Below are 22072 nucleotides of genomic sequence, written 5' to 3' on the forward strand. Positions count from 1 at the left end.
TGAAATTGTTTACTAAAGAACCTATTAAAATCCACTATGTCCCTAACATGATTATTTACCATTGAGATATGTTGTGTTTTTTGGCTGAGTTGAAATAGCTCTTCACCCTTTTTTTCAGTCTTACAAAGGAAAATTATTTATCTGTGTTTTTAGGATTTCTTTTACTTTTTGTGATATGTGAGATTGAACTGAAGTCTGCCCTTTTTAGCTTCTATACCTTGACTATATTGTAAGAAAGGACCAAAGCATTTTCGGACATCTGTACTTAGCGGCAGCTTTGGGTCGTCTTCTTCTGAATATAGGCATATTAACAGAGAAATAATGCTAATACATTAAAAAACATACACATTCTAGCAAACTACTAGCAAAACACAGTTACTATTTTAACGCTAGATATTTACAATTCACATTCCTTATTAACACTTGCAACAGCTGAAAACCACCCTAAACCACACACAGGCCCTATTTTAAGTGCAGCCCATTTTCTGGTTGACCAAAGTCACAAGGTGATGATTTAACACTGCACTGCTTTCACGTAAGGAACATTAGCAGGCTGTTGGTGGGAGGTGACACTTGTGAAGAGAATATGGGGATCTGAGTCGTGGTTATGGGCTGACAGTAGTACCTCTGTGGGTGGTAAGACCTGAAGACCACCAGGGACTGACCCCAAAGCAGGGGCAGCTGTAAACATATAAACGTATAAACATATACACATAGACTTTGATCTAAAAAAGTTATATATTCATTCATTCTTTATTTATTATTTTTGTACTCCAAAATCACAATGGGTTTTTGTGTATTTATAGATGGGTACAGTGAGATTTGTGCATTACTTCTTAGTTGCCAGGAGATGGTGATGTTGAACCAGTTTGTGTATGGTTATCAGAACGAGTGTATTTGAGAGTTTTCTGAGGGTTTATTTCTAGCTTTATTTTTTATTTTACATATTTAAGAAAATTAGTTTCTTGCATTAGTAAATAAAAGTTAAAAAAGTTAAATAATTATTTATACAAAGTAAGCGCAACTTGCATTTTTGGTAACATTATAGGCATGCATCAGTTATTGAAAATTAAGTTTCTTTAGGCACTTTACATATCTATGTGAAAGTACATCATCTTCTGCTGTGCAATGTGCATCCATTTTAGTTTGCCATTTGGTACTTTGCATATGGCCCGTCTATAGGGAGTGGGATTTTACATATTTGCAAATACTTCTCTGACTCTTTGTGTCTCTTCTTTTGCAGGTGAGTACCTCCATCTTTGTTCCCCCTGAGACACCGGGACCTTCAAATCTAAGTATACACATTCATCACTTATCCTTATTACGAGCCACTTCACATCTAGGTCAGATGTTGGCATTTGCCTAAATTCTCATACCTGCATTTTAAAGATGGTTGCTCGTCTTTTGGTTGGAGGTAGTTTTACGCTGCCTAGGGCAAATTTTACAACGTCTTGACTCAGACCTGTCATAAAACATGGAGGTATGGGTCAAAGCCTGCCCTGTCAGGTCATAATTTTCCTACATCTGGAATGCTTTATACTTGGTATGATGACACCCATGGAGAGGTCACAACACCTGGGTGAGGTTTGGCCCTTATCTCCAAATAGGTCAGTTCTCTGCTCTTTAGGTGTGTCTAGAAGTGGGTTGAATATGAAAAGTTAAATCTATTTCATGCTCTGTATAATTGCATCATTGTTATGACTTAGTAGAGATTGAGATGATTTGGAAATGGCATTGTACATATTTTTTATTTTATTTTTTTTTGTATTTACACTTGTTGATGTTATATTTGTATGTTTCCATAGATGTACTGAATGCATTCTCACTTGGGATGATTACATTTTATGTCTACTTGTAAAAATACTGAAATCCCGCATAGGTGTTGCAACAAGTTAATATTTAGGCATCCAATTATCTCTTCTTTCCAATGAAGTGTAAACAGACAGATAAGGTAGTGATGGATGCCAAGTATTATGGGGGTTGTCACAAAGTGGGATGAACAAAGCTGCATAGTTACTATGAACTTTACTCACAAAGCAAGAATGTCTGAGTGTGGTTGGCCTCTGTGAATGTAGTGAAATCTTCCAGAAGAGGTTACATAATAGGGGCAGTTTGGCAGTAAAACTCACAAGTATGCACACGCTGAAGTGAATGTTATGGTACTCTATGTGAGAAGCATTTGTAGTCACATAAATATTGTCAGCGAATACAGTATTGCACAGTTATTCATATTGTTGATGTGAAATGTATATCATCATAATTTTACTGTTAGACGTAGACGCTATACACAATTGTCCAATCTGCAGGACTAATGGAGCGTTAATGGCCCATAAAAAGTAGCACTACTCTCAGGCCCTGCTATTATCTGACAGCAAGTGCCCATAATTACAACTTACCAATTTCTTACATAATAATATAGTAGGATTGTGTGTTGCAGTAATACATTGCAATAATTTTAGACTTTGACTTCGGATTTAGTTAAAGATGCATTGCGTAACTTTTTCTGACAGAGGATACACCTCTTGCTTGTCTCTACAGACTTGTTATGGCTTTGCTTAGAATTTTTAGAATGCTTTAAGTTTGTCTGTCTTTATGGAGAGAAACAGCTGACACCACCAGGTCAAGTTACATGTCATCTCTGTGGAGTTTAAGCCCCACTCATAGAAAGAATGTATGTTTGAACAATAAAAACACCTGAAATAAATGCTAGACAGAAATGCATGTGGCGCACTTCAAGCAAACCAATAACATCTGCATGAATACAAGTAGGTAGCATACCCTCCACAAGAAACAATAAACAGTGAACCTTTAAACTCTAGTCCTGAGCAGAGTCCTATTTCAAGGTGTCTGCTCTCTAAGAGTAAGATCATTCATTACATACAACATGATAGACATCTGTTACTGAATGGCATATTACTTTTGAAAGCTACGATGTGATTAATCTGATACTCTTTTATTCTTGGAGCGCTTGTGTTACAATGCTGCCATTTTGCTGTTCATTAAATCATTAGTATTTTTGTGGACCTGACTCTATCTATGACATAATCTGGAAAATCTGTGCTCACTTGTGTCAAAGGGGAAACTGGATCTGGTGTTAGCTGTAGCTGCCTTGTCCCTTCTGGGGCCTCCCACACCCTTTTAACACAAACTGTGAACATAGATATACACTCTACTCCCTCCACAACTCCTATGAACGCTGTATGTTGACTTTTCTGTAAGTATGTGTGCTATTGTAGAGCTTCCTGAAGGCAGAGGTGTATTACACTGGAGGAAGGAAAGCTGCCCTATTGTTTAGAGTCTTAAGGTTGTTTACCAGACCCAGCAGACATTAACAGGGATTGAAAGTAACTTTTATTTGAACTTTTGATTTAATTAAACTTATTTCAATTATTATCTTTTTGTTTATTTGACATGAGTCAGTAACAAAAGTAGTAACTTATATTTAAACATTAACTCATGTTATATTACTATATTAATGTCACCAAAGTCAGATAAAGATTTAGAGTACTTTACTGGACTGAATAAATACTGATGCATTGTGCAGCCATTTGTATGCCTTTTAAAGGCAGTTTCATTGATACTCTTGATTTGGCACTTAGTAGATAAGCAGATATAGTTGTGGAGTTTTTATCAGATTGAGTGGAAAATTAGTTTAGTGGAGCAGTAGCACAGTTTGCTGTTGTGGTGAGTCCAACTTCCGTTATATTTTCCTGCCTGTGTCCTGTGAAACAATGTACACCTGCTATTTTATGAATCCAACCTTAGGACAGGGCAGGGTGTGGCTTTGTTTTGTCGCTGTTTATATTGAACGCCTGCCAGTATCTCACACACAATGTACTCTGGAAAACAAGACACCTATGGGCATGGCTTCTCCAGCGGTTACGAAAAGCATTGATAGGCTATTAATAAAGTTGTTTCATAAATTACCCAGTAATGTCATCATAGCCAATGGCCTGAAGTCTTTCAAGATGTGCCAAGTTCTAAGTTGTGTCTAACTATATTGCGACATGAAGAGACATGTGACGTAAAGGTTTTTATTTTTCAATGACAGTTTTAGCATGTCTAAAATCCCTATAGGGAGCATAAAAGAAATGTGGAAACTGTCATGTACTTGTCAAGTGAAATGAGATGATTTATAGATTCATGCACTTGTGCCTGTTTGCCTCTGGGGTGGTGCCAATGCTGGAATGATGGATTTCAGTAAAGCAAGTAAATTATACTTACAGTCTACTCCTTTTACTATATACATTAAATAGTCTCTTGATCCCATTGTGTAACTCAACAACCCTAGATTTTACTACTTATGTTATAGAAGTTTATAGGATTAAGTTTATAGAAGTAGTTAGCGTTTACCTCATAGCAAATGTGCCGGAGTAATTTTTCAAAGTTTTCGGGAAAATACAAAAATAAGTCAATAAGACTACTGGATACTTTTGGCTGTAAAAATCTTTCTGTTTGACCAAAGATGCAGCAGGGCCCAGAGAAAACTAAATTTGACCAAAAAATTACTTTAGCAGTTATGGTATATTTTACTTTTACAATAATCATAAGTTAAAAAAATAATACGTTTTTACATGTTTACATGTTTATACATTAAAGGTTAATTATTAATCACTGACATCTTATACCTAGTCTTGAATATTTATTTAATCTTTTCATCATTTCATATTTCATCTTTCATCTTTTAATAACTAACATAATAATAACATGTCTAACAGGTCTAGTCTACTACTGCCCCACAAGTCCCTGGCTCAGTTTTTGAGCAGACAGCAGAGGGACAAGCGTGAGTCACCACTGTCTGTAACCGGACACTAAACTGTGGGAGAATAGACCTTTCCTTTGTTCGGCCACAACACTGGTTTACTGCAAGCTTCTCTTTTGTGAAAGGAGCTGCCTGTGTACTTTGCTTTGGCCAAAGCAAGAAAGAATGCAACACACTCATTTGTTCCAGATGCATGGGCTTTTAGAGGAGTGTAGACAGTAAATCATGCTTGTATGTCTTTATATACTTTCTGTGTGAGAGTTGGAGCACCTTTATTATGTTAAATATCTAGATGCCAGTTTGCCACTACTTTCACAATTACTACTACTACTACTACTACTACCTACTACTACTACCTACTACTACTACCTACTACTACTACCTACTACTACTACCTACTACTACTACCTACTACTACTACCACCTACTACTACTACTATTACTACTACTACTACTACTAAAGTTCAGCTCCTCAGTTAACATTCACATTTGCACTTGATCAGTTAGTCAGGATGAGGGGAGACCGGACAAATCTTGTGTCATCAGCCTGTTTTGGCTGTTGGTTGGTTGCTCACGGCAACAGCAGCTGCAGGCCCACATGTTTCTTCTTTCTCTTTGGGACCTCTGCCGTGGACAGCAGCACAGGGTATTTGCCGAACCTGTGGGTTGTTACTATGGGAACTAGACCAATGATATAGCCACACCCCTACTGACTCATCCTGGAAATATTTATGATTTTCTTGTCTTGGCATTAAGATATGTGACTCTTTACACCCAACATGACATATAATGGTTTAAACTTTTGCAGATAATTTACCAAAACTATGTAGCAGGAGGGGTGAATTCCTCTTTGCCCACATGGTACTGGCAAACCTGGCACTTCCTCCTGCCATTTTATTCACTGACACGGCATCCATTTTGTTACTACATGGAGTCTAGTCGGCAATATTTAATTGTGTTCTCATGTAATGACAGTCATCATCATTACAACTTCATTATAGGCTATTAGTTAAGTTAAAAGACACTATAAAAAAGTTAAATAATAAACCACAGAAAAAAACAAAGCAATATTGCATGTTCATTTCAATAAAAACTGTTTTATCTTTGCTTTTATAATCAGGTCAAAATCTATACATTTTCTTATATGCAGATTGTTTACTAGCTATATGCAATATTTTTTACTAGATGACCCTCCTCCTGTAAAAACATTAACCTTAACTGTTATATAAATTTGCTTATAGTTATCTTATCTCCACTCTACTCTATCTTCATTTGTTTAATTCACGTTTATTAGAGTGTTTACACTTTACTTCACTCCAGGCTCCCAAATAAGTTGTGAGCCAAAGCCATGACACCTTTATTACTTGTTAACTGTGGTCTTTGTGGTTTTGACAGCTTTTGCTTAATAGAAGAATAATTTGTACCGGCGGTTTTGATGTCAACCCTTAAGATGTAATCACCTCTCCACCATATTGCACAAAAACTTTATGACTGCTGATAAACTGGGATATAATACGAAAGGTACAAAGACACCGTTGTTTTGGATTTGTTGATAGTGCCAGTCTGTGTTGCCAGTTCTCTTTCTTTTGTGCCCCGCAATCATTCAGACCATAATTTCTGGAACAAGAGAGGCCTCTGTGCTTGGTGAAGCTGTGTGGGCACTTGCAGATGTATGGGATGCTGACCCTGGTATCCAAGGCAGCACAGAGAATTATTTCCAATCTGGCAACCCGTCCGATTTATAGATGTTCCTCTGAATTTATGCCCCAAGTTGAAAAGATTCCCTTGTTCTTGTATCCGCAAAAACAGCCTCCCTAACCCAGACTGCCCCTCATTCAGTGCTCTTGCAGCTAGCCCAATGTTGCCTGCCACTGCTGGACAAGTCATGGATCTCAATAGGGCGAGAAGTGGAGGAGTGAGAATAAGGGAAGAAGGTGAAAGCTTGCATTTTTGCTCGTATCACAGCGCCATGGACACAGGGGATGTGCTAGGAGATCGGTTTTGGCTCAGTCCTAAGAAAGGTAAGAAGCAAGAACACCTGCCAAGTTTGTTGGACACATGAATATTAATTTCCTGAAGAGGTGTGGTCATTGCTGTAATCATGCTTTGATCATCATGCATAACAAATAATTTATGCAGACTTGAGCAACAGTTATGTCATATATTGCAGTTGTTCACAGTGTTTATTTCCTTGAGAAGCCTGTTAGTAAGTATGCATTTTAGGACTGGAAAATGTTATGTAAATGAGTATAGATATGTTCATTCCTGTAAGTACAAATAGTTAGGGATATTCCTTGTAGTCTTCTATTAATTTCAGCATGCAAGTAGCAGTAAATATACTTTAGAGCCAAACAAATACCTGTTTACACATTTACTCGAGTAACATTTTTGAGTCTTTTATGGTAATGAGCACATATTCTCCTCCTCAGTTTAAGGCAGTTTAGATTATATCACAGCTGCACAATTTTGGGTGCAGTTTTCCAAAGTATGGCATTCAACCAATCTCAATGGAGACACGGAGTATTATTGAGCAATCAAAACTCCAATAATTAATACAATTTATCGAGATGTTTAAAGTAATTTTGTGAAAAATTGCAGACAAAACAGCAACTTTTCCATGCAGCCAAGCACATGATAGACCCCCCCATGAGAAAAGTTATGACTAACTTTTACATGGATTAAAATGCAAAATTTTAAGCCTTGTAATACACTTTGAATGTTGATTGCACTCCCTGGCTGCTGTTTTAGCTGAGCTGGCATGCAGTGTGCACATGGGGAAAGAATAAGAAGAAAAGAGTGCTGGTTTGAATTTGCTGTCCAGATTTCACTTCTGGAACTAGTTTGCAACACAAAACACTTTTGTAGTCCTTGTTGAGCAATCTTTGACTCTCAATTTATTGTGAAAGGAAACTAAGTTTGCCTTGTAAAGTATGCAGTAAGATTTCTTCTCTCACCAAATGTTTGTCAAAGTTTTCATAGCTGTTTCTTGGTAGATCTTTAACATTATTCTTCCTCTATGGGTGGGAACTTGTTCAATAGTGTTAGCCAATAAGAGGCACTTGTGGTCGGACAACGCCTCTATATCCTGATAGACTCTTCTTCTTAACGAACTAAAAGTAAATGTTGAACAAAAGGGACTTGATGATCCTGTTGGCCATCCCTATTTGTTGTTGGTCAGAGCAGAAACCTAACCTGGGCATATAGTGACTTCATCAGTTTCCACTCTGGAAAAGGAGAAATCTTTGAGTCGTGAAGCAGGACCTGTCATTTCTCAACTCTGTCCAACAGGGCTTTACAGAGTTTCCATGAGTTTGTGCGTAAATAAGCCTGACAAAAGCCCAGAGCTGGCATTTTTCCTCTCACCACACAGTAGTCCATTCTGCCATGTCAATTAAGAGCTTTTTATATACACACCTACCTTACATAACCTTTAGCTTTTGGTATTTGAGTGTTTATTGTTTCAGCTCTGTGTTTTCAACAAGGTGCGCAGGCAAGATGTATTTAGAAGTTTTGTAGTTTTTTTTTTTTTTTTGTTTGTTTGTTTTTTTTTTATCTCAGAATACTGTACAATATATTTGCCACCCATCCTCTATCCTAAAATGTTCAGGTTTTGACATATCTAATTATCTGTGTGCTGTTATCTTTGTAATAATAATGATATTATTATTATTATTATTATTATTATTATTATTATTATTATTATTATTATTATTATTATTATTATTATTATTATTATTATTATTATGTCTGATACAATGAGTACAATGAAAGTGCCCCTAAGAGCTTGACTTGTGGATTGTTCTTAAGCATAATGACAATTGACTAATCTACTGTTTGACTCGCCTTATGACATCTTATCATTATAGGAATAAAATGGGGAAGTAAGATGGGTAATTTAGTCTTGTTCTCTTGATGATTGTTTTGCATTTCCTGTTTAAGTCAGACTGATATATTGAAAAGGAGCTTGGTGTTTATTTTGACAGTTGTATGCAGAATTCTTGGGACATACCTTATACTTTCGTTCAGCCTGTTAAAGCTTTCATCACACAGAGCCTCTTTGTAAAGGCCCATTCACTATAGGTTTTGTGTTAAGGCCATATGAATTCTCTACTCTTCCCACCTGAATTTTACTACCACAGTCTATCCTGTCAATACAATTAACCTGGATCATTGAAGTTGCAAATCTGGTTATATAATCGGATTGTATGTCCAGACAATCAGTGAAGTCACAGATGACTTTCTCTGCCTATTGTATTGATGTGAACTAATATAAGTCAAGGTTGTGTCATATGTAGCTAGTAATTCTCCTCATTTAAATCAAAGTTTTCCATAAAAATATACCTTTTGAAAACATTAAGACATATTTTGCAATAGAATTAAATGAGTCATTCATCATAGCTACATGCCGCCCAGTACTGTCGTCAATGTTTACACTGTTGTTGTTTTATACTCAAGTGCTGTGGAGTTATAAAACATGTATTGCTCTATTATCAGTGATTGGCTAAAGATCATAACACAGAGAGTGATGACCTTTGAGGCTCTAAGTTTAGCCCAGGTGTCCTCTCTATTCAACAGCTGTCCCAGACAGAGAGGTCACTATCCTCATTGTACCCAGAGATGATAAGCTCTCTTTGTAAAAGATCCTCATGTCTTATTTTTATGACATTACATTCATAGTAAGTCATTCAATGCAAGACTTTTTGGGAGTGACAAATATTTAGCAATTACATCATATAAAGTGAGGTTCATTGCCATTTATGAATAGAGTTTAGAGGAGGCTACAGCACATCATAATCTTGTCGGGATTAACACAAAACAAACTGTGCAGAGAGATTTTTATTATTATTAAGTGTTATGTAATATACTGGTACAATAGACTATCTTGTAGTTCAATATAGCCAGTCCACTGCTCACATCTTGACCCTTGCCTTGGCTGAAAGTACTTGAAGTGGCTTGAACTTGATATCTGAATGGTGCACACATGTGTGAGTCCAACAGTCCCCCAGCAATAAAGAACCAGGTCTTTAGAGTGGCCTGGTGCCAGTCTGGATGAGTTGGTGGTGACAAGTCTATTCTTAGAATGGTAGAGGTTTCAAAGCTTGGAGCAGAAGTGGACATCTATTCATAAGACCAATATAGACACCTTTTCTGCCCTTTATCTGCTTCAGTCAATCAGATGGGGCTTCCTTTTGAGGTGAGCTGCAGAGTATATCAATTCACAGTATATCGTCTAATATATTTCTTGAAAATACAGGGTTGTAAATTGGAGAACCATTAACACTCATTCTACAGATTTCAATTCCCATTTTAGATGTAAAGTTTATCGATTGATACCCCAGAGTATAATAAACAGGAGCGTGGCAATATCAATTCGGCCATAGCCTGGATGCTACATATTGGAATGGGCATATTTGACTGTAGGTCAGCAGCTGAAGTTTCTGTCTTGGCTTAGGGCCAAAGCAGAGGGCACTGTGTGAAGTTTGAAGTTCACATGTTACAATGCATGAAATCACACTAATGGTTTGCCCCTGGAGCAAACATTTTGGTGATGGGTTAACTGTTCAGAGTTGGTTGACAACTAACGTAAATTCTTAGACGATGTCATGCCTGGACCTGTCTTCTTTGAATTGCCTTTGTATTCATTGAGAAATAATAATCATTTCAACATACAGAATTAAGTTGGATCTTGGCCATCTCCCCTCCTCTTATAGTATTTTTTTTAAATATACATTTAGACATAACTTGCGTGAAAAAGTTGAGATTCTAGTTTATTTGGGGATTAGGCAGGTGATGTAGCTTGCAGGCATCTATTAGTCAAACAGGATGGTGGTTAACTGTTGTGTGAAAAATGGTTTGTTAATTATTTCCTATTCTGATATAAACCATCAGTGTTCAGATTATTAATATTAAGTATCTCCTCCTCTGATCTCCTCAAAAAAATATGTGGCAATATTAATTAAGTAGTAATTAAAACAGTAAAACAACTCACTGATGTAGATCAGGACTAAATCTTGACTAAATCTGGGCATAACAAGGGCTGAACTATGATCACATTTTGACTGGATGAAACGTCAAAATCAGGACTAAATTCAAACTAGACTAGGAATCAGACATAAACATGGACTAAACTATTAATCCAATCACTCTATTACTACTTCTACTACTACTACTACTACTACTACTACTACTACTACTACTACTACTACTACTACTACTACTACTACTACTACTACTACTACTACTACTACTACTACTACTACTACTACTACTACTACTACTACTACTACTACTACTACTACTACTACTACTACTACTACTAATACTACTAATACTAACTACTACTTCCCCTGTGTACAAAAGCATAATCTCCATAACTTTTCTCACACTGTGGTCCAGCTGCCCAGACTGTGATTTATGCTGCTCCACCAGAGCTCTGTAAACGGATATGAGCTCTTGCTCTCTCTCCTCTGACTCACTTCATTTGCCTGTTGCCATAGTAAATAAAGTATAAACAGTTCTGCGCTGGCGTTTGGATGTGCAGCCATGTGGTTTGAAACTGCAGCAGCTGAGAAGCGTCACTTACAGCAGCACTGCCCATTCATTACTGTAATTTTGAAGCTATATTGTTTTCCATTTTATGGCAGCCTGGCATTGTACAAAAATCATATTTTTAATGTCATGATTTTCAAACAGCGTGTTTTTTGTCAATAAAGTATTTTGAAATTTTCAAAAAAGCTGTCTTTGGTGGCGTACTGTAGTAGTAGTTTCTGATCCTGCTGGACAGTGGTTTGAGTTGTCCACCCTCATTGACACGGAGAAACAGATGTACAGAAGAGAAGCGATCTAGGGATAGAAATCTGATATCACGTTTCAGAGAGTGCTGCTGAAAAGGTTAGCTATATAATGCACAGTTCTTTATATAGTTTGTGCAAAAGAGATTGTCAGCTAAATCAGGTGACCTACAACTGCACTGTACAACTTTAGACTGTCTTACAACCTGTTGCATCAGTTACAAACTAACTGAAGGTATTTTTGCTTGGTAACCCTACAAAACAAACATGCATAAGAATACAGCAGACCTTTATATAGGCAATTAAAAAAGAAATAGTCATGTCCTAATCTCAGAAAGTCCCTATATGTATGAAGCGATTTTGTTATTTGCAGTCTCACTTGTCATTATTATAGACAATCCACTGTCATGTGATCTGACCACTCCCTGTGTGTAGAGAGAGGGCTCCCCAGTGATATCTGATCAGGAAATGTGTAAAACTAGACAACTGGGACTTGATGGCCACTTGGTCCCCATGTAGGTTATCCCTCTCTCTTTATAAGTTTTCATGTTTGTAACAAACTTATAAAGTCGTGCTCATTCATTTGTCTCTTTTGTGTATGTGGATCAAGGGTGTGTTATAGTTCAGGCTGTGTGTACATTACATTGGAGGTGTGTGCTCTTGTGGGTGTTTCCTTCAAAGTCACAGAGGACTGAACATGTGCTCCAACACATTTTAAGTTTTGTTTTCTCATAATTGCTTTGCTTTAGTTTATTGTAGGATAAAGGTTTCTTCATTGTTTGTTTTCTTGTTCATGTTACTATTTAGAAGTATAGTCTTATTTTCCATGCCAGTCCTTTCCTAAGCAATGGCAGGGGGAGGAGCCAGTTGAGTGTGTCTCACTCTCTCTCCTCCTCGCACACTCACCCTCCCTCTCTTCCATTCTGTCATTGCCATTCGGCAGTACACAGACTGTTAATTCTGTCTTACTCAATGTAGTAGGGCAGCACGCATTCTAACTTTTTAGAATAAGGGATATACTTTTTTTGTGTCGGCTTCTAAGGGAGAAGAGTAGAACAACAGCACAACTTGGAGTATTCTTTCTTTAATTAGATTGGGAGACACGTGACAGCCGGTTTTGCCACTGGATTCCACTGGATCACAAGTGAGGTTGTCTATTCTGTTTCTTCCTTTTGATGCTGCACATTTTAGCATTAGGGTGAACAACTGAATTAACAATCATGGTTGCTGGAATGTTAATGCCCTTAAGGGACCTGAGGGCCATTTATGAGATCTTGTTTCGTGATGGCGTCATGGTTGCAAAGAAAGACAAGCGACCTCAGGTAAAGCATCCAGAGATTCAAGATGTGAGTAATCTCCAAGTCATCCGTGCGATGGGTTCTCTCAAATCCAGAGGCTTTGTGAAGGAAACATTTGCATGGCGTCATTTCTATTGGTATTTAACAAATGAGGGCATTGTTTACCTGCGTGATTTTCTTAAACTTCCCTCTGAAATTGTCCCAGCTTCCCTTCAAAGAGTTCGAAAGCCAACCTCAACTTTCGCTTTTGCCCAAAGAGCTGCACGGGTCCAAACTGTAGAAGGTCCAACGTCATATGTTCCTAAACCTGGACGCAGGGTAGATGCAGAAAGCAAAGATGCTCTAGCTGAACGTCAAGTCTATCGCAGAAGAGTGATGGAATCAGGAGAAAGCCATGCCTACTTTGATAAGACGCCAAGATTCAGAGGACGCCCAATTGGTGCTGATGCCAAACCATCACTAGAAATAGAAGACAATAGTCAGTCTTTGTTCACAAATGGTTTCAACACTGAGACAAGCAGGTTTGCAAAAGTCTTCCAGCAGCAGCCAAGTGCAAGCGGAGACAGGCCACGTGAGCAAATGATTGTTCAGATTGAGAAAGCTACAAGTTCTGCCCAGTTTAACAACAGCATTGCATCACAAGATGTATCCAAGTCTGGTGTGCCATCAGTTAGCGCCCTACCATTAACTGCAGCTGCAACTTCAGGTGCTGTAGCATTAAAGGTTCTAGTTGAAGCCTCCCCTCCCAAAACAAATACGGATAAGCCAATGAAGACCACTGAAGAGAAGGCATGGAGGAAAATTAATGAGCAGGGTACAAGAAGTTTTGAGATACAAGTCCAAAAGGAGCAAAGAAATGAAGTTAGTGTGGAGCAAAATATGTCCATAGAGGCTAAGGCTCCTGCACAATCTTCAACAAATACAGTCATGGGTAAAGCACCTGGTCAAAAGGCCATCACCAAACGTGGCATTAGAGAGGCTGGCATAACAACTGAAACTACTAGCCTTTGGACAAAACCTGCTGCAAATAAAACAATTATTGAATCCAAAATAACTCAAAGGACCACACAGATGCCAGACCAAGTGACTGGCAGTGATACAAGCAAACCTGTTATGTGTACTGATGGAGTTCAAATACCTCAAAAGGCCAAAGGTGCTGAAGCAGAACAAACTGGTACAGTAGCTGACTCTGCAACATTTGCTGTTCCAACAGTTAATAGTAATTTAGCCACCAATGCCCCTGCTAAAATGTCCAAACCAGTTCAGGGAGATGGAGTGATCACAGAACTGACCAAAGAGGAATCAGTAGAACATTCAGTACGAGCAAATGAGAAATCCCCAGGGATGATTGTTAAACCCACTGAACAGGAATATTATGCTATAACAGCCAAACCAGTAGCTGAGACAAGCTCTAAGTCAAATAAGAAAAAGAAAAATGAGAAATCCACAAGTCCAACTTCTGAAAGCCTCCATGATATGAATTTGAATGTTCCAAAAAAGAAAATCAATAAAGAGGGACCCACTGAAGAAAAAAATATTACACAATTGTCAACTGGCATCAAGCCATTGAATCAACAACATGGAGTTAGAAGTGACTCTGATAAAGAGCAAATAAAGAGTGTTTCTGGCAAATCTAGTGGAAAGTCAACCAGAGATGAAACCAAAGAAATAGTTCCTCATATCTCTGCAACAATTAAAGATGCAAAAATGAGCCCAACTGATCCTGAACTTAAACTGCATGTCAACAAAGAGGAAACTGTGCAGAAAATAACATGTGATGTACAAGGAAGTTTGAATCAAAAAACCCACACTGCACCACCACCTGTAATCCAGGAACTGCATACTACAGTACTAGATGAACAAACAATCTCAAATCAAACTGAAACCAAAACTATTATTGATCAAACACCAGCGGCTCAAGTACACGATGAAATGAGTTCAAGCGATGGTCAAGCCAACCAGGAGTCTGCAGTGAGCTCTAAAGCTAAAAGAAAGAAGAAGAAAGCTATGAATGAATTACCAACCAATTCAGAAAATAAAGCAGAGACAAAACAAGCTGATATTCCTGTTTTATCTGCACCCAAGTATGAAAATAAAGATACATCTGATAAGGGAGAGGTAGATCAAGCTGAAGCATTCAAAATAAAAGAAACTAGTAACAAAATTATTCAAGAGGTGATTATGAAGACTGGGTTTGCCTCTGAGAGCTCAGCAGTGCCACCAGTGGAGTCTAAAGGGATGACAAGTGTAACACAGATGAAACAAGGCAAATTAGTAACAGTTCAGAAAGTAACTAAAGTGCATGAGGAGCGAACTATTGCACTACCAGAAACCCAGGAACCAGTTTCAATTAAGCCTATGGAGACATCTGTTACACAACAGGCTGAAACTGAAAAGGTAATTCCTCCTGTCATCAAAGAACAAACACCAGAGGCTCTGAAAGTGACAGCACATGACCCCACTCCTCAAAGTGATTCTCAACAGGAGACAGCAGGGAGCTCTAAATCAAAAAGAAAGAAATCGTCAAAAGATACAAGTCCAGAAATTAAGATTGATACAAAACAAGAAAATTCAAAAGAGCAAGAAGCAAACACCAGTGAAAATGTAATTGTAACAGAAAAGACTACAGTTAGCAAAACCATCAATGTGGCTCCCAAAGAAAAGACAGTTTCTAAAAATGATGATATGGAGCCAGAGAAACCTGAAATAGTTGAGAAAACAATTACAGAGAAGATAATAACTCAAGTTAAACTCATACAACAAAGTGAAGTAACTGAAATACCAAATGAAGAGCTCCCTTCTACAGAAAACATCACTATGGAAACATTCAATTTAGATGTTGTTAAAGCTGGAAAGAGAAAACACCCAAGAAAAGACAGAAGAAATGAACGAAAAATAATTCTGTATTCACCATCCGATGAGATGGATCAGGAGCAAATCCAGACAGCTTTTACACAAATATCAAGCTGCCCCCAAGGAGCAATTTCTCCAACCTCTGATGTAACAGCAACTGAGAAGATAGATACTGATGTGGTTCATGACGGGAAAGAAAGTTATGAAAAACAAGAGGAGTCTATGCAAGAAAGTGAACACAAACAAGAATTTGTAAAGACCAAAACTCAGGAGCTGGTTAAAGATGACATATCAGTGAAAAAAACACTTGAGGTCCACATTGATGTTCCATCTACTATCACTAATGATGAAAAGGACATGTCTAAAAAGGACAGTATGGATGACCTGATAAAACCTGATGAAAAAGATGAAATGGGAAATGCACAAATTAAAATTGTCACAAATAAGACTACAGAAATTGCGTCTTCGACCACTACCAAACCTCAAGCTGAGCCTCCACTTGACACACATGCAGCAAAGGAAATGGCAGAGAGCCAAATCACTGTCAAAGAGCCTGAAAATACAACCGTTTCTGAAGAAGTAAATGTTGAAATTACAGAAGAAACCAGAAAACCAGGAGATAAATTTCCTGTGACAACCTGTCCTGAAGAACTACCTGAGCACAAGCCCTTCGTGGAAAACTCATTACATGTACAAACAACTGATATGATTCCACTGGACTCTAAAGATGAAAAATCATCAGAGGAAGTTATTAAAGAGGCTGAAACTGAGGGTGCAAATATAAACCAGCCTGTCCCCACATCGCTGCCAGTAGATAAAGTCAAACATCCAGTGAAGCATGTAACATTCAAAGAGGAAATAAAGACTATTTCTGATGTTAGTGATGGAAACGTGACTACAGCAGGGAGCTCTACAGCACAACCAGGAGATTCTGACACTGCACCTGTTGAGAACAAAATTACAGTCAGCACAACCAGCCAGGGACCAAGCAGTGCCAAAGAAGAGGGAGTGCACACGACTGAAATAGTAACACTTCAGAAAATCGTTGAAGTTGCACAAGACCAATTATCAGCTAAGGACAGACCATTCGTTTCTCCACTAGAAACATGGGAACAAGGTCGAGATGGGACGACAGGAGAAAAAACTAGAAATGATGAAAAGGTGATTTCTACAGATGAAAAAGTTCCAGATAATATGGAAGTAACTGCGCAGGAAATAAATGAAGTAGATGAAAATGAAAAAGTGTTTGAATCAAGCTCCAAATCAAAGAGAAAGAAGAAGAAATCTGCTAGTAGGACATCAAAAGACACTAGTCCAGAAAATAAGCAAAATGCAGAGATTGACATTAAGCAAACTGACATCTCTGCTGTTGCTATTAGCAAAACCAATCAGGAGCCCAGTGAAATTAAAACAACAGAAGTTACTCTAGACAAAACAGTGACACTTCAGAAAACCACTAATATTGATCAAAACACGCCTGACTTGTTGAAGAGCTTGCCAAATAATCAAGAACAAGTTTCTATTCAGTCTACAGCAAAGATTCCTATTGCACAACAGCCTGAGAAGGTAATTCCTCCTGTCATCAAAGAAATTACACCAGAGGCTCTTAAAGCGACAGCACAAGAACACGGGCCTGTAGCTGCAAGTGAATCTCAACTGGAGGGCCCCATGAGCTCTAAACCCAAAAGAAAAAAGAAGAAATCTGAGAGTGAGACACCTCAAGACAGTTCAGAAAATAAAGAAAAGATAAATCAACAAACTTTCTCAGAAATGGATCATGAGAATATTGTCATTTCAGTTAAATCTGCTCCAGCTGACTCCAACAATGAGGGAATAAAACTATCTGAAACAATTAAGACCATAGACAGTAATGCGAAACCAATCAAAGACATATCCAAAGAAAATGAGACTGCTTTTGGGAGCTCAGCCCTGCCTCAAATAGAATATAAAGACACTACATCTGTGGTAGAGAATATAACCAGCCTGGAGCCAACCAGCCCCAAAGAGAAAGCTGTTAGTAAAATTAAACATGAACAGCCTGAGACCTCTGTAGCTGAGCTGAAATCTGAGACTGTTCAAAAAATAGCTAAAGTTGAAATTATACACGAAGGCCTGATGCCTGAATTAAAAAGTTCTGATGGTCAACTATACACTAAACAAACAGTAACAGATGTGATACAGACAACAATAACAGATGAAGTAAATATAAATGTCAAAGAAACAAAATCAAAAAGAAAGAAGAAGAAAGAAGAAAAGAGTGAGTCACCCAAAGACACTAGCCCCGAAATCAAACCTGCAGAAAGAGATGAGACTAAAACCAGCAAAGAAACAACACCAACTGCACCTGAAATGTCAACAGAAATGATAGATGTGATAGAAAATACACATTCAATTTGTCCCAGCTCATCTTTGCCCTACAAAACCAGCCTGGAGTCAGTCACATCAAAAAAGACAGGGGAAGAGAAAAGAGAGCCAGTTCAGAAAATAACTCAAGTTGAAATCAAACAAGAAATACATGGAATAAGGAGTTTGCCAAATACTGAGGGAGCACAAGCTGATAAAGTAATTCCTCCAGTCAAAGAAATGCATCCAGAGACTCTTAAAGGGACAGTACATGAATCCAGCCCTGCAGTTGCAAGTGAATCTCACCAGGAGGCACCGATAAGCTCTAAATCTCGGAGAAAGAAAAATAAATCTGAGAGTGAGATGCCGAAAGACAGCAGTCCAGAAAATAAAGCAGAGGCCAAGCATGAACTTGCCCAAAAGATAACTGATGGGAAAACTGCCAATGCGGTTTTATCTACCATGCCTGACACTGATAAGAAGCAAGTCAATCAATCTGAAACACTGGACATGACAGAAAGTGATGATAAGCCAGTTAAAGGAATCATTAAACAGAATGAGACTGCTCCTAAAATCTCAGCAGCACCCCAAGTGGAGTCTTTAGTCACTACAAATATAACAGAGGAAACTACTGTCAGCAAAACTACACTGGAACCAACCAGCCCCAGTAAGAAGACAGTTACTAACACAGAAGTAGCACAAATTGAGCTAAAGAAGACTCAATTAAAAACAGTGACAGTTCAGAAAATTACAAAAGTTGAATTTATACAAGAAACCCCTGATTTACAGCAAGACACTCAGGGGCCAGTTACAGATGCATCTACAGTAGAGACATCCGTTACAAAACAGACAGAAGAGGTCATCATTCCTACAAGAGAAACAAAATCTAAAAGGAAGAAGAAGAAATCTGTGAGTGAGTTGCCTGGAGACAGAGGCCTGGAAATTAAACCCACAACAGAAGAAGAGACCCACACTGAGGGGAAAACTATTACCTCAACTGCTGCTCCTCTCTCACCTCCAACTGCAGGAGAGCCAAAAACAGAAATGATGACAAAGAGTGAGTCAGTTTGTCCTAGCTCAACAGCACCTCCAGTGGAGCCTGTACAAGATGCACAAAATATTAATGCAAGCAAAACTGATAAGGAGCCAGCCAGTCCTAAAGATAATTTTGAAAATGTTGTGGTAGAGAAAATAGTTTCTATTACACGATCGGAAAAAACAATTAAGGTTGAATCAGTAGTGGAAATGACAGACAAAGAGCAGGCTTCTGACAGTAAACATGAAAAATCTCAAGTTGAAATTAAAACACAAGCTCCTGACAGTAGCTTTAAGTCAAAATCAAAAAATAAGTCTCCAGTTCATAAACAATGTAGCACAGAGGCCATAGCAGATATGAAAGACAAAAATCTGAAAGACACTCAAGACACTGTTGAAGAGATAACAAATATTCAACCAACTAAAACCGAAATCCCCCAAGAATGTTCAGTCACACTGCCAGAAACTACACAAGTCGGAAAGCCCACCCCGGACCCCACTCAAACTTTAAAGCTGGCTGCCCCTGTCAAAAAGGATGAAAAATCACTGGAGGGTCCAGAAGAGCTTATTACTGAGACTGAACAAGACATGACCGGACCCAGCTCAAAATCCAAAAGAAAGAAGAAGAAATCCCCAACTACAGAGCACCCACCAGATATTAGGAAAGAAAACATTACAGGAATCCCCTCTCAGGACAAAAATATTATCCAAACAAGTGGCGGCCCTGCAGACAAAAGGTCACCTGAGAGTAAACCCAGCCATGACAAAGGGCAAATAATTGAGATTTCAAAAGAGACTAGTGATAAACCAGTCAAGGAAATATCTATAGTTGCACTGGGAGAGTCTGTTGCACAAGGGCCTGCAATAAAACCAAAGGAGCTTGCTAATCTTGCACAAAAAACTGAGATAGAAAAATCTTCTAGGCCAGAAGAAGTAAAAAAGACCCTGTCTGAAAGTGAAACTGTGACAATGCATAAAAAAACACACATTGAGATCACAGAACAAACCCAAGAGCCTGCTATTGAGCCTAAATCCCCCATAAGCCCTGTTAAAACTACTCTCGAGCTGGGCAAATCTAAGAGGAAAGGTAAAGGGAAAAAGCCTGCAGCAGCCCAGTTATCAGAAACCATAAACACTGAGCCTGGACTGTTGCCGGAAGCAGAACCCCTGGCATCTACACAGGGCACTGACCCGACCAAGGTTACTGTGAGGGACGACCCTGTAGTGACCTCAGAAGTGACAGAAAGCAATGCTGGTCCAAAAATGACTGCTGAAAGAATGCATAGTGAGGAAACTGTCCAGGCAGCAGCTGTGCTCCCTGAGGCCCCGGCAGACAAAAGAGAGGTGGAGCCTGCTCTGCCCCGTGCTGAAAAACGTATGCAGAGAGCTCCAAAGGCAAAAACATCCTCCACAGAGAAGGGAGAGAGCAGAGAGTTAGCGTCAGAGGCAACAGCGCTAACAACAGCACAGGCAGCTGCAAGTCAGGCACGGGACAGCCCCCTCCACCCGCACTCGGAGCCTCCCATAGTTGCACAACAGCAGTGGAGCACTCAGGCAGCAGAGCGCAGCACAGAGGAAAGCCACGCCAGTTCAAAGTCACTGCCGCACATTCAAGAGACGAAGAAGAAGTTGGTAAAGGACACACCCTCTGCCACCACTACACCTGCCGTCTCACAGATTCAGCTGGGGGAGCCCACTTACTCCATATTTTGTGAAACTGACGAATCCAACATGAGGAGGAAAATAGTTGTAGTGGAGGAGATAGTGGAGGTGAAGCGGCTAGTTAGTCCTGATGCTGCAGTAGGCGGGCAGTCACCTCCACCACCTGTGGCATGTGAGGAGGACGAAGAAGATGAATTGGACTTGGATGTTTTGGAGGAGATTGCCATAGAGAGGTCACTTTTACAGGGAGGACCTCCGCCCTCTTTCCCAGGAGCTGCTGAAGGGGACTGGGACCACTCGCTTGTGGACCCAGAAGACAAGACTTTTAACTTCGTGGAAGGTTTGTTCACGTCTTTTCAATTTACTACTTTAGAGCTGTTCCACTTTGCATGTGCATGTGATGGACCGTCTTTGTGTTGGATGTGTGGGGGAATATTTGACTATAGGTCTATTGTGAATTCTACACAACACTGGCTCTGTGATAATTATAATATATGCTGCAGTCTGTGTTTGTTGTAATTCCTTTGTGCATGGTGCCATTTGATAATAGTTGACACATACCGTCTAGGTTGTCATGTGGGTGCTAGTCTCTGGAAGGATTACTTTTCCTCAGACAGTGATAAGTCTTGAGATGTGGCTGTTATTTAATTACGTGTGTGTAGATGTTATCACTGTCTGTGGAGTGTTCAAGACAGTTGTCTCACGGGCACCATGGCAGCGATTCCTCTTTTTATTTAAAATGAAAGCATATCTTCCTCTTTTACAACGTGAGCCGGTTTGCTGTTAATCAAATATGCTCCAAGTTACTCTGTGTTTATTTTGTACAGAGTTCCAAGTGTTAATCAATCTCTGTCATAGTGCATGCTGTTTTTTTGTAAAATCAATAACTCGTGGAGTGTTTGTAATGCAAGAATGTGCAGACCTGTCGCTCTTCCAAAAAGGTGGGGCAGTTCTCAGAGATCCAGCCTCGCCTGCTCCCTGCAGACATGGTTAAAGCCAGACTGACTCAGAGGGGGCGTGGTGCATTTGGGAGTCTCTCTCCTCCTTTACTCTATCAGAATGTTCTTAATACTGGTGCCTCTCCCCTCATCTGCCGAGCACATGAGATAGGCATAGACTGCATTCCTTTGTGTAGTGGCATGTCATTTTAGAAAGGTGCTCTTGAGTCCATCTGATAACAGTTTTGTGAGGTAACCTGTTAAATGAGTTGAAAGAATTGTAGGAGGAAGAAAAATGCATCATGTGTTGTGGCATGTCCTGCTGAAGTGAAACCATGCTTGGAAAAGTTCATCGCTGACTCACATTCATATGACCAAATTCTGCAGATG

The 22072-nt window shown here is 39.0% G+C and overlaps 1 protein-coding gene across 4 annotated transcripts in view; it reads left to right on the plus strand.

Moving 5' to 3' along the window:
- The window catches only part of LOC117384408 (plectin-like), a 74400-nt gene that overhangs the window by 8001 nt on the left and 44327 nt on the right, over positions 1–22072 (plus strand). For 3 of the 4 annotated variants that reach the window (XM_055227826.1, XM_055227827.1, XM_055227828.1), the window contains exon 1: positions 12488–21084. The exons of the other annotated variant lie outside the window; for it this stretch is intronic. In XM_055227826.1, coding sequence (XP_055083801.1) covers positions 12774–21084 — 8311 coding nt within the window. In that variant the 5' untranslated portion in view covers positions 12488–12773. Of the gene's footprint in view, positions 1–12487; positions 21085–22072 lie in introns of those variants that run through there. 4 annotated transcript variants of the gene reach the window in all.

This window comes from Periophthalmus magnuspinnatus, chromosome 16, assembly GCF_009829125.3.
Source record: "Periophthalmus magnuspinnatus isolate fPerMag1 chromosome 16, fPerMag1.2.pri, whole genome shotgun sequence".
In the NCBI taxonomy this organism is placed as follows: Eukaryota; Metazoa; Chordata; class Actinopteri; order Gobiiformes; family Gobiidae; genus Periophthalmus; species Periophthalmus magnuspinnatus.